The following is an 11,571-nucleotide window of genomic DNA, read 5'->3' on the forward strand; positions in this document are numbered from 1 at the left end:
TTTCTTTCGTTAAGTGGTGAATGGCTTTACTATTCGTCCAAGTAAAGGCTGGACCATTGTAGCCTAAGTCCAACAGATTAGCATCACGAACAAATTTCTGAAAATTAGACATAAAAGGGATGTGAGTTGATCCGCCCCATTTTTCCGATTTATCTAGCAGTGCATTTAAATCACCCATACAACAGTATGGGTTAGTAATATTACCTATTCTGAGTAGTAGTTGAGTCCAAAAAGATTGTCTATTCTGGACCTGAGGAGGTCCATAAATAAATAGAAAGTCCCAAGGGGTATTATCATTATCACTACTCACTTTGACATGGATAAGATTAGGAGAAGAGTATATGATATCAAAATTAAACTCAGGGGACCAGTGTAAAATCAGACCACCACTACGCCCTATAGAGGGAACAACAAAAAATTTCGATAAATTAAACTTATTAAAACATGAAAGAGGAATATAATTAGAAATACGAGTTTCAGAGAGGAAAACAATGGAAGGCCTAATAGCCCCAAGGAACTGAGAAAGAGTTTCCTTTGTCGGGGTGTTCCCAAGCCCCCGACAATTCCATGCTAGTGCAGTCATGGCCCCTGCGGCATTAGGGATGCCGAGCCCTTTTCATTGTGAGTGACTTCTTTAGAGTGACGACTTGAGTGCCTGTATTGTTTGATTGTTCTTTGTGATTGAGATGTATTGTCCTCTTCCATATCCACCAATGCATTCGATTGTTCTTTAGGTTGCTTTCGTTTTGGATTTTCCAGAGTTTCTGAGTATAAACCATTGGAATATACTGATGCATCGCCTGTCTTCCTCTGCATTTTTGGTTTCTTTGCGTCGATCAAATGAGATAGGAGATCACCAAAGTTTTGGTTAATACTAGTATTAGGAGGGACCTGTTCTTCTCCTGTTTCATCAATTTCATTTAAGGAAAGATTAGCAATTCTAGGAATTATATCATAACCGAATGAACCCAATTCTCGGATCGGGTTCCGAATAGTGAAAGGGACTTTGAAATCCTCTTTGTATTTGGGAAGTAAAGCTTTCTCAACAAAATTCCTAGTATTAATGTCAATATCCTGTTTAAGGACATCACTAAATGCCAAAACCGTGGGACAAAATTTCATTGAATGCCCTAGTAATCCACAATAAAGACAGAAGCGTGGTAGTTTCTCCACCCGAATTTCAATAGAAATAAGTTTATGGTTAGAAAGATTGAGATTAACCCGTTGTGGTAACTTCTTGGTGATATCCAGTTCCACTCTAACTCTTCCAAACAAACTCCACTTGGACGCTTCCTCCTTAGAAGTGGGAATGTACGAACCAATAGAACCTGCAAGACGGTTTATAACTGTACTGTTTAGGTAAGCAGATGGGATTCCATGAAGTTGAATCCAAAACCATGCTTTGTCGAAAACATGATCCCCCGGAGGAGTATCTGGTTTGCATTTCTGAAGGATCATTAACTCTTCTTGGATTACCCAGGGAGAACATTCTAAAGCAATATCCAATTCAGAACCTGTGTGAAACTTTATAAGGAATACATTATCCTTAACATCCGACAATATGAATTTATTAGGACCGTGAATCACTCTAGATAAACGCATGAAGGCCTGAGAGATATCAATCTTTTTATTACTTTGGATCCAAACGATACCATTTTTGACGATTTCATTATTCCATGGAAGTAAGTCTTCCCCTTGAACTTGAATGGTTGGCGAATCATCCGTAGATAGTTCTGAAAATTGTTGGATTAAGTTTGTGTTGATGTTTTCCATAGTGAAGATATGATAACGATAACAATGTAAAGTCTAAAACTTTGAGAATTATAAGCCCCTTAAGAGCGACAGTGTTGGAAACCCAGGCCTATTAGCCGGAATCCGTGAAAAATTTGAAATTCAAAAAGGAGAAACCACTCTAACTGCCCGATAACTGTAGAAATAACCGTAAATTCAAACGTAACTAATTTCCCTCCTCCACAAAGGGTGGCGACGCTGACTGAGAATAACTAACTCCGCCCGGGAGCAAAAATCCATTTAGTAAGACCACTCCTCTTTATCCTTTTAATTCCCATAATATTTTCCCTTAAATTTCGTATGTAGACTCTTTTTTCCTAAAGGATGTATGGTAAAACTGTAAAACTATCTGTATCGCTAGGATTTTGAAGTTTTGTATATGCAGTTTTCAGTCGTTACAATTTGTACACCTAAATTTAGATCAAGCAAAAATATTGTATAACTCTTATTGCAAACACCTTTTAGGAGAAAAAAAACTGATAGAAAGAGAACCAGACGTCTGGCTCAACTAAAGCAAATATTTTATAGATTTTTGTAATGAATTGAAAAGAAAATCGTTTGAAATTCTAACACGTTTGTAATGATAAGGATAGTGGTGACATTTTCAAAACTATTTAGGTTGGATATACTTCAAAACAACTAAAGTTAATTATTAGAGGTTTCATAATCTTTTTTTGTTAAAGATAGAGGTTTCATAATCAAGATATCATTTGAGATTAGGACTAATGATTTATTGAGCTATCGTCCATAGTCAAAGATAGATTTTTATTATCGATAATTTAACAAACAACCTTCGATAGTTCCATATCACATCCAAAATGAGTTGCTTACTGATCATTATTAACTTTTAAATGTATGTCCATCTAGGATTGTATCAGTATATGACAAAAACTTGGGTTGCTAAAATTTGTAATTACGTGTGAAATATTAATATTGTTCATCTTATAATTTATTTCAGAGATTAAACACGGTTTACTTAAATATCTTCTCTCTCTGCCCATAAGAAATACAAATTTCAGTGTCTGTGCATTTGTTTGAGTGAAGTTCTTTTTATACGAAGACCTATATCACTTGTCATTTGCGACTTAAATTCGCCAACACCAAATAGCAACCCGTGGTACGCCGAAAAAATAGTGCTTGAAATTTCAACAATAAGATTTACATTGACGTGGGGTGGGATATGGGGAGGATGTCCAACTCGACGTGCCGATCTTGTTTAGTATTTATGACTTCACATAACCACACCTAACAAGTTATATCCCGTGTTAATCATTTAAATATAATATTAGGGCACTTTTGTTATTATAAGTAAATTTAGGGGGCACTTAGGAAATTATAGTTGATTTGTTTGCCCGTCTCGCTTTGCCTGTCTAATGTCGGCGACTTTATTACATCAAAGTTTTGGCCTTTTGACTTCTCTACCCATACTACATTATGGGTTAATTCCATTTTGCTCCTAATTTGTATAGGATTTGATATTTAACCTCTACATTTGTCCAATTGAAAATTTTAGCCCAAATTCACTTCTCCTTCACCACATTTGGAAGACTATAACTAGTATAAAATGTAACTTCCAACTTCCTCTTTTTGTGTAGAAATAAGTAAAGAATACCCAATTTTAATTTTATTTTAAAAAAATAGACTACAAGAGTTATCATTACAAGGCAAATATTCATATAATAAAAAACACTCAACGATAGAATAAGCGTTGTAATTGCCTCATTTGAGCCCTAGAAGCTATATATTTGTTTCAATTGTCATCCAAGGGATCTAAAACCCAATTAATATATCTCACTTTATTTATATCAAAATTCAATAAATGTTAAATTTTCAATTATTTGAGCTTGAGACTTCTGTATTTCGGAATGAGTGTCCAACCACTATTCTTGAGAGGTGGTGGACTACCCAATTCTTATTCGTACATACAAGTACAATCGATACCGATTTATACCAAAATCAGGAGTCAAGAAAAGAAAAAAAAAATGTCGAATTTACTTCACAAAAGTATATGAGTAGATCAACTTTATCTTATATCGTAAGAGAGAAGTGAAGATCTAAATAAAGTTGTTGATTTTTGTTCTAAAAACGTGTCAACATGAGACATCTATGAGAATGCTTGTCTTTATATTGAGATGTCATTTTCAGACTCATCCTGATTTATTTCCACAGGCCCCCATGACAAAGGCAGTAGATTGTGGCATAAAGTTTTCACGTGGAAGACGAGAGCGAGAGATTGTTAGGTTCAACCAACTACACTATTGACTCTTTGACTAAATCAATCCAAATATTTTTTTTGTTTTCCGTTTCATTGAATTTGATTTATTTGAGTTATTAAGTCATGAATTTCATAATCTATTATTTAGATCCTAATCTATTACTTAGATCATTGATGATTCGTCCATTTCCTTTTAAATGGAAAATAAAAGTTTAACTTTTTAAAATTTAATTTTATCAAAATAAATATTTATGAATTCTTTTAGTGACATAAGACTTTATAACTTTTTTTTTTAGATTCTCACAATTTGACCTATAAAAAGGGATATTTAAATAATAGAGCAAGTTATTTTATTTTTCTTTCAAATTAAAAAGGAGGGAGAGGATAAAGCTTATCCAATATATGGGCCCATAGAAGACTATTTAAAGATACCCATCACACATAGGCCCGTTTTGTCTGGGCCCACCTAAAAGTCCATTCATGTCCTTGCACCATTATCTTCGTACTATTAGTTAATCGCCTAATCAAGTCTGGTACTATGCCATGTTAAATCCCAACGAGGGTATGTATCTGGACAAGATTTAGAGAGAGAAAGTTAAAGACATTCTTTGTCTTAATCTTGCGCGGCCAAATACCTTGATGGACTCAGATGGGGTATAGGGCCATTCTTTTATGTCACTTTATCTAATCTCTTGCCATAACTACAACAATTTTGACCTAATTCATGGTGTGGTTTCCAACCCAAGTTCGTAAAGGGCCCATGGGCCAGTCCATTACATAACAAGTGAATTTCTATCTAGGAAAATCTGCAAAACATCCAGCTCAATCATTTCTACAACTAAAAAACAGTTCAATCCCTAATTACTTACACAAAACCACGATTCTACAAAATTCTCACCTTCAGGCAAAGCTTTATGCTTCCTTTTCCGATAATGTGAGACCCCGATCAATGGGAAGGCCTGAAAATGGTAAAAGCACAAAGATACAAACAAAGGCGGAAGGCCCATTGGGCTCAATGCGAAACAAGCGTATGAACGAAATAACTAGTCTGAACTAGCTTTCTTCTCTATGCTGGATTTGCTTAACACGAAGACTCCAATCACAATGAACATAGCACCTACAAACCACTGCAAATCAAGAAACCTTTTATGATTGCAAACAGAACAATATGAATATGAGGTTCGTTAGGTCCCAATAGTATTGCCATGTAATAAAAAAATCTAGAGGAAGTAACACTCAACAGTTTATGAAGAATGACTAGTAGATGTGATGAACCGAATTGTACTAAACTTCATTTCAGTTGTATTTAGTCACGATATGACAGAAGTAAGAGATGATCAAATTGGTAGCGCGATAATAATGATTTGATTAAATCATTAAACAAAGACAGTAGAGCAGAAAGTACTGTCAGCATATTGATTATTGAACACTCTAGACGACAATGACTCTCATGATGATAGAAATGATTAACTTGAGTTGTATAGTGGATTAGAAATAAGCAGTATAAAGTATTCTTAGAGGGTTTATTAGGTGAAGTGATTATGTTTGTTCAGTGAGACTGCACGAGTAAGAACGGTTTTCACAAACTCGACACCTAAACACACATACTGTCTTTGTTCGGTATATTGACTCTATATCTTAAAAGAAGGGAACCTGCAAACAATGACAATCAACGTCTAAGGTGGCATTATACAGCAAGCCCTGAAGAGAAAAAGTTGGTCGCAAAATGCATTTGACTATCTATTACCTTAGCGGGTAATGGTTCGTCGAATAAGTAGAATCCAGCAAGCCCTGAAGAGAGAAAGTTGGTCGCAAAATTTGTAACCGTAGCTTGAAGAGACGAGAGAGCTTTCAGGCTGTTGACGTAGCACACCCACATAATCACATTGAAAAAAATAACCATCCCATACTTCAATATCTGCCATTGAAGTAAGCAAACAAATTTTATGCAACAAAGCATAATACACACTACTTTCGATATGATCGACAATATCTCATTATATCCATCATTTTTTATACTCATTCCAACCCAATAAAGTCCGGATGCGTAAAACTCCATCAACGGTTTTCGAGAAAAACATTATACATCTAAACAAGAGCAGTATAGGTCCTCAATTCATAACTCTTTCCATTTTTAACCGACAAACATTAGAACCAGAGAGAATTTATGATTTAGAACTCCCCGTCGAACAATGGAGGAGAACCCCCAAAAATATTTATGTTTTGAGTGTTGTATTCAAGTGGGTAGCCATGGGGGTGTCATTGGAACAGAAACCATTCTACCCTAATTCTAGTGGCTGGATCCAAGCAAGTTAACGAATTTTTGTGTTATGATTTCGAGTAATCCAAATTACCCAAACAAACGATCACAAATTTGATTAATTAGAGTTAAAATGAAAGATAATTCACAAAGTAATCCAAATGAAATCAGTTCTAAAAGTTGAATCTTTAATACTGGTGCTACTTTTACAGACAAATTGAGCAATCAAATAAACTATAAAGTGAATTCAACTAGGGTTTCATGAATGTGGGATGGTTAGAGTTACCTGGGAAGATAGAAATTTAGCAGCAATTGCTGCTAGGGCAGCATTTAGTCCGGCTGATATAGCCCATGCGTAGCCTCCACTGGATTTACCTTCCATTGGAACAACACCCACCAACTATATAACTCAGATCGTCTTCCTGACGGTGGTGATGGTGGTTGGTAGTGGTCGGTGGCGGTATTTTTACGCTTCTCCGGCGAATAAATTGGTGGTGAGACGTGATGTACCGGGAGCAAATCTTAATCGGCTCTTGTTCTCGTATGAATTCGTTTCCTCTCCGATTGGTTCGTTTTGGTTCCGAGGAACAACGAAAGAAGTATTATTCCTATTCAGCCCCAATTCTGTGATAAAATTGACTTTTGGTCTCATATTTCAACCATCTGCCGTTTTAGTCCCTTTTTAACCAGTTAAGTAGATTTCTTTAATAACAATTTTCTGTTCCCAGTTTACCCTTATAAAACTGTTTGTAAACTCATAAAAGCCAAAAAGGTGAGTTGGTCATTATTGTGATATGCGGTTAAATAAATTAATAAATTATTTCACATCACAATTAAAAATTACTTACGAAAATGACGAATATTGTATGAATTACAAACTCAAAACTTCGAGAACCATTTTTATAAAAGTGAGCATGTTATATGGTAGAGAAGCCAGTCATTATATAGGGAGGGTAGGTTAGGGTGTTGTAATTGGTGTTTGTTTTTTCGTAGTGTTTGAGTTTGACTCTTAAATCTTATATGTAAAATAGGTCTGTCAGTTACACATGATACATCACCGGATAAAGATCAGATCTAGGGGGAAGAGCTTAGAAAATAAGTAATTGCAAAAACTACTTATTCTTTATATCCAAATCAAATTTTAACGACTAACCCCCTATTTTTTTTCTCCGTATTTACTATCCCCTCCATACGTTTTATCAAACACTCTCTCTGATCCAAGAAAGATGATGTCTATCTAACTCCTATAAGGGTTGATTTGATTAATTATGGTTTGGTTCAACTAGACGATTCATGTTTATACGAACTAAGTTCCTACTTCGTACGTAAATCTGTTTTGCTAACGTCTTATGAAAATCATATGTACCTAGAATTATATTATTTTTCGAACAGTGTCTAAGAAAAACAGACACTCCGAAATCTAATTAGAGTCAATTCAGACATGGAATAAAATTTCATATCTGACTGGGAAAAAGAAAACACTAGCTAAAGTAGGATTCCTAAGGTGCTTGTAGAATCAATCTCCTCCCAGAACTAGGATCTTGTTCTAAGCCCAGATATTGAGTTGACGTCTCTTCGAGGCCGAACGTGTGTGGCTTATCAATCAATTATATATAATCAAGCCGAAGAGAGAGAGAGAGAGAGAGAGAAAGAGAGAGAGATCGTCATCGAGGAAGAGGAAGAGAAAACCAACCACCAGATCCGATCGAGTTTTTTTTTTTTTTCTGCAAATCAAATCAAATCGGTGTGAAAGAATGTCTACCTCCTTCAGTGGCGATGAAACTGCTCCTTTCTTCGGTTTCCTTGGAGCTGCTGCTGCTTTAGTTTTCTCATGTACTTATTACACATCAAACCCTAACCCTAAATCAATTTCAACTTGATCTTTTTAAGTTTCTGGTTTTAGGGTTTTTATTAATATATGGATTTTTGAATTTGTAGGTATGGGAGCTGCTTATGGAACGGCAAAGAGTGGAGTTGGTGTAGCATCAATGGGAGTTATGAGACCAGAATTGGTTATGAAGTCAATTGTTCCAGTTGTTATGGCTGGAGTTTTGGGTATTTATGGTTTGATTATTGCTGTTATTATCAGTACTGGTATTAACCCTAAAGCTAAATCTTACTACCTATTTGATGGGTATGCACATCTTTCATCTGGTCTTTCTTGTGGTCTTGCTGGTCTTTCTGCTGGTATGGCCATTGGGATTGTTGGTGATGCTGGTGTTAGGTATACCATTTCTCACTTTCTCTATCTAAAACCTATTGATCTTTCATTATTTGATTCAAGTTCTTGATTACTGCATAAAGGGAACTTGTTATCTATGTTTTTTGATCTACCCATCTTTGAATTCTCTCTAATGGTTGGTTTGACTGGATAAAGTTCATATCTTTGTTATTTTTCTGTGATTATATTTTAGTTTTTTATGCATTTGAGTTTTTCTTTACATGTTATTTGATTCCTTGTTTGGGTGAGTTAATTTTATAGGATTGTATTTATCATCAACCCATTAGTTTAGAGTTTATCTTAATAAATTTTTGGGGTAATTTGTAAGAGTGACTAATTTCTTGGGGCTTTTGGGAAGATTTTCTGGGGTTGATTGAGGATTTGACTTTTGAGATTACAAAAACAGTTTTAACTCAGTTGTTTATGAGATTATCTTATCAATTTTTAGGCTAATTTGTAAAAGCGGCTAATGTTTTGGGGCTTTTGCTAAGATTTTCATTGGTTGATTGGGAATTTGAGATTAAGAAAGTAGTTTTAATTTTCAACTTGTGCTTGAGATGTGAATATTTTTTTGTTTAAATAATCTGGTGTAATGAAGTAAATTTTTTCGTTCCCTGATTAGCACATGTCTGAACCTTTCCTTTCATGAACGCATCTCCGCCCTTCCTCTCATGTCTTCATCATAAGTGTCCGTCAGTCCGTGTTTATTGAAGTATATAACTTATATGTTTTCCAATATATGCTAAGTTTTGTGATGTTTCTAGTCTTCAATCTCTCTGGTGACAACTTATTCGCTAATTGCAATCGTATTTGTTTGTGTGTACCTCATGATTCATGAATGATGAGTTCAACTTCTCGTTTTGCATCACACTTTTTTGGCATGTGGTCCATCATCCTTGATTGAGTGTTGACTATCTTGATTGTATTAACTCATAAAAACCAAAAAAAAAACTTAGAATACGATAAAACTCGTAGTAGTCTAAAATCTCGATTGAAGACTGCTAGTAGTGTGTGTTAAACGATGCTCGTTCGAGATTATGATATTGATGTATCTCATGCGAATGAAACTTTAGGTATGGGGGGATCACCTAACTTGAAGTTCACTTCATGTTTAATAGATGAAAATTGGTACTAAACATAGAACATTATTGACAAAGAACGAAAATTCTGTACGGTATCCTTTTTTTTGTTCCATGACATTTAATTATGGGTTATTTTGCGAAAGGGTCGTACATAAGTACTGGATTTTGCGAAAGGGGCATGACCGTTTATTATTTTGTAAAGAGGTCGTGGACTAGGATTGACCAGTTAAGTTTAACGCCGTTAAGCTTTAACACCATTAAATTTTAACGCCGTTAATTCTATCCACATTACTTAAAAAATTTATGGTTATATCTAAGTAAACTTTATACAATTTTGACACTAATTCGCAAAAGTAACAAATTAAGACATTCACTATTATTTTTCTAGATTTCTTAGTTACTTCTATCAAGAACTTAGGTAACTTCGAATTTCTTCTAAATTATTAGATCAAACAAAATGATCCCATTAAAATGGTTGATAAATTGGTCATTTTAGTGCACTAACAGTGCACTAATGTTGTGCCACTACAATACATTGTAGTCACTTCCAGTGCAATCATCTAAAGGGTTAAACAAGTTCTCCAATCGGCAACACCTCTTCATTATCCAGTGAAATAAAAAGTTAGAAGAAATAAAAAGGGAAGAAAATGAATGGAATAAGTTTTTCTTTTATAAAACAAATGTGAGATTAGGCAAGTTTCATTAATAGATTATAGCCATCTATGTGGAGATAGCGTCCATCAGATTTACTTGAGGTAACACCGTTACATTTACATAACGGCGTTAACTTTTCATCTAATGTGAAGTTAAATCTAATATTTATTTAACTGTCAATCCTAGTCCACGACCCCTTCACAAAATAATAAACAATCATGTCCCTTTCGCAAAACACGGTACTTATGTACGACCCTTTCGCAAAATAACCCTTTAATTATCAACATTTGGTTTTACCTATCAGCCTCCTTCAGGTGTCTTTTAGTTAAAATTTGCACGTGTAGGCAGCATAACAGCAATTTACTCTGATTTTGTTGTTAAGTTTTCTAACTATTTTCGATTTTTTAGAGATCAAACTTTTGATTGTTGTGTTTATTTTGCAGAGCCAATGCTCAACAACCAAAGCTCTTTGTTGGTATGATCCTTATCCTCATTTTCGCCGAAGCCTTGGCCTTGTATGGTCTCATCGTCGGTATCATCCTGTCTTCAAGAGCTGGCCAATCCAGAGCAGACTAGAGTGAGAGAGAGAGGTTCTCCCTTGTGTTACTTATGTGGTTAATCTGTATCATTTTGGCTTTTAATTCCATCCACAAGGTTTCTTAGTTTGTCGATCGTGGTGGGTGGTCTGAGAAATTCTTCACTCTGAAAACAATGACTTGTTCTTCTTCCCCACTCCCCATTCTTCATTGGGGGCTTATTATTTATTCTGTGCTGGTTGTGTAGTATTAGAAACCAATTGCTACCTCCTTGAATAAAAAGCTTTACAAGCTTCCATTTAATTTCTGTATTTTGAAGATATATAAACTCGGTCTTGTTTTAGGAACTCATGGATCACTTTGTGTCTAGTGTTTTTGTACTGTATTCGAGCATGCAGTAAATTTTGTGAATCATAGGTTGCAGGAATTGTTTCCATGGGACTGTTTCAAAAATTTTCGCCAATGGCAAGGATTGGAATCTTATTAGTATTGATCCATATATAACGTGGGAGTCTACTGCTTTATTGGAGAATATGTGGAGGATGAATCTTGCTAAATTGCATTTGACATGATCTAAGATCTAGACAATTCCTGTTGAATGATCATCCAAAATTTCTCTCGGGGGCTTCTGTCTGTATGTGCTTCCTCCCTACGGTCCAAAACGCGCACCACCTCTTCTTTTCTGCTTCTCTTTCCCTACATCGAAAAGCAGTTCTTTGATGTTCATAACAATTCATGTCTACTTAACAAAACAACTCCTATCAGAACGGGATCTATTCAAACATCACTCTTATAAGTTATACCCATAACAC

The 11,571-nt window shown here is 35.1% G+C and overlaps 2 protein-coding genes across 3 annotated transcripts; one reads left to right on the forward strand and one right to left on the reverse strand.

The window, feature by feature from the left end:
- Window positions 1-4,779: 4,779 nt before the first annotated feature.
- On the reverse strand, window positions 4,780-6,870 carry LOC147570612 (cell growth defect protein). Of its 2 annotated transcripts, none has more exons than XM_086657149.1 (3): window positions 6,553-6,870; window positions 5,754-5,924; window positions 4,780-5,133 (listed from the first exon to the last, which is right to left on the reverse strand). In XM_086657149.1, exons 1-3 carry the CDS (start codon window positions 6,646-6,648, stop codon window positions 5,050-5,052), a joined length of 351 nt encoding a protein of 116 aa, XP_086513275.1. In that variant the 5' UTR covers window positions 6,649-6,870; the 3' UTR covers window positions 4,780-5,049. The 2 variants fall into 2 exon arrangements, with proteins under 2 accessions (XP_086513275.1, XP_086513276.1); XM_086657150.1 differs by having other exon boundaries at window positions 4,780-5,659; window positions 6,553-6,854.
- A 539-nt stretch (window positions 6,871-7,409) lies between these two features.
- LOC147570613 (V-type proton ATPase 16 kDa proteolipid subunit-like) lies at window positions 7,410-11,062 on the forward strand. Its single transcript, XM_086657172.1, has 3 exons — window positions 7,410-8,099; window positions 8,205-8,490; window positions 10,667-11,062. Exons 1-3 carry the CDS (start codon window positions 8,021-8,023, stop codon window positions 10,797-10,799), a joined length of 498 nt encoding a protein of 165 aa, XP_086513298.1. The 5' UTR covers window positions 7,410-8,020; the 3' UTR covers window positions 10,800-11,062.
- The last annotated feature ends 509 nt before the right edge of the window (window positions 11,063-11,571 follow it).

Source organism: Eschscholzia californica, unplaced genomic scaffold (genome assembly GCF_041429995.1).
Source record: "Eschscholzia californica isolate CP2 unplaced genomic scaffold, dmEscCali1.0.p SCAF_1, whole genome shotgun sequence".
NCBI lineage: Eukaryota > Viridiplantae > Streptophyta > Magnoliopsida > Ranunculales > Papaveraceae > Eschscholzia > Eschscholzia californica.

What these genes read in the sequence shown, in the direction of transcription:
- LOC147570612 (XM_086657149.1), bottom strand. Translation starts at nt 6,648, where the DNA reads ATGGAAGGTAAATCCAGTGGAGGCTACGCATGGGCTATATCAGCCGGA. An exon ending in CTAAATTTCTATCTTCCCAG is followed by an intron (nt 5,925 to 6,552) that starts GTAACTCTAACC and finishes CTTCAATGGCAG; the next exon opens with ATATTGAAGTATGGGATGGT. An exon ending in ACGAACCATTACCCGCTAAG is followed by an intron (nt 5,134 to 5,753) that starts GTAATAGATAGT and finishes CTTGATTTGCAG; the next exon opens with TGGTTTGTAGGTGCTATGTT.
- LOC147570613 (XM_086657172.1), top strand. Translation starts at nt 8,021, where the DNA reads ATGTCTACCTCCTTCAGTGGCGATGAAACTGCTCCTTTCTTCGGTTTC. An exon ending in TGCTGCTTTAGTTTTCTCAT is followed by an intron (nt 8,100 to 8,204) that starts GTACTTATTACA and finishes TTGAATTTGTAG; the next exon opens with GTATGGGAGCTGCTTATGGA. An exon ending in GTTGGTGATGCTGGTGTTAG is followed by an intron (nt 8,491 to 10,666) that starts GTATACCATTTC and finishes TTTATTTTGCAG; the next exon opens with AGCCAATGCTCAACAACCAA.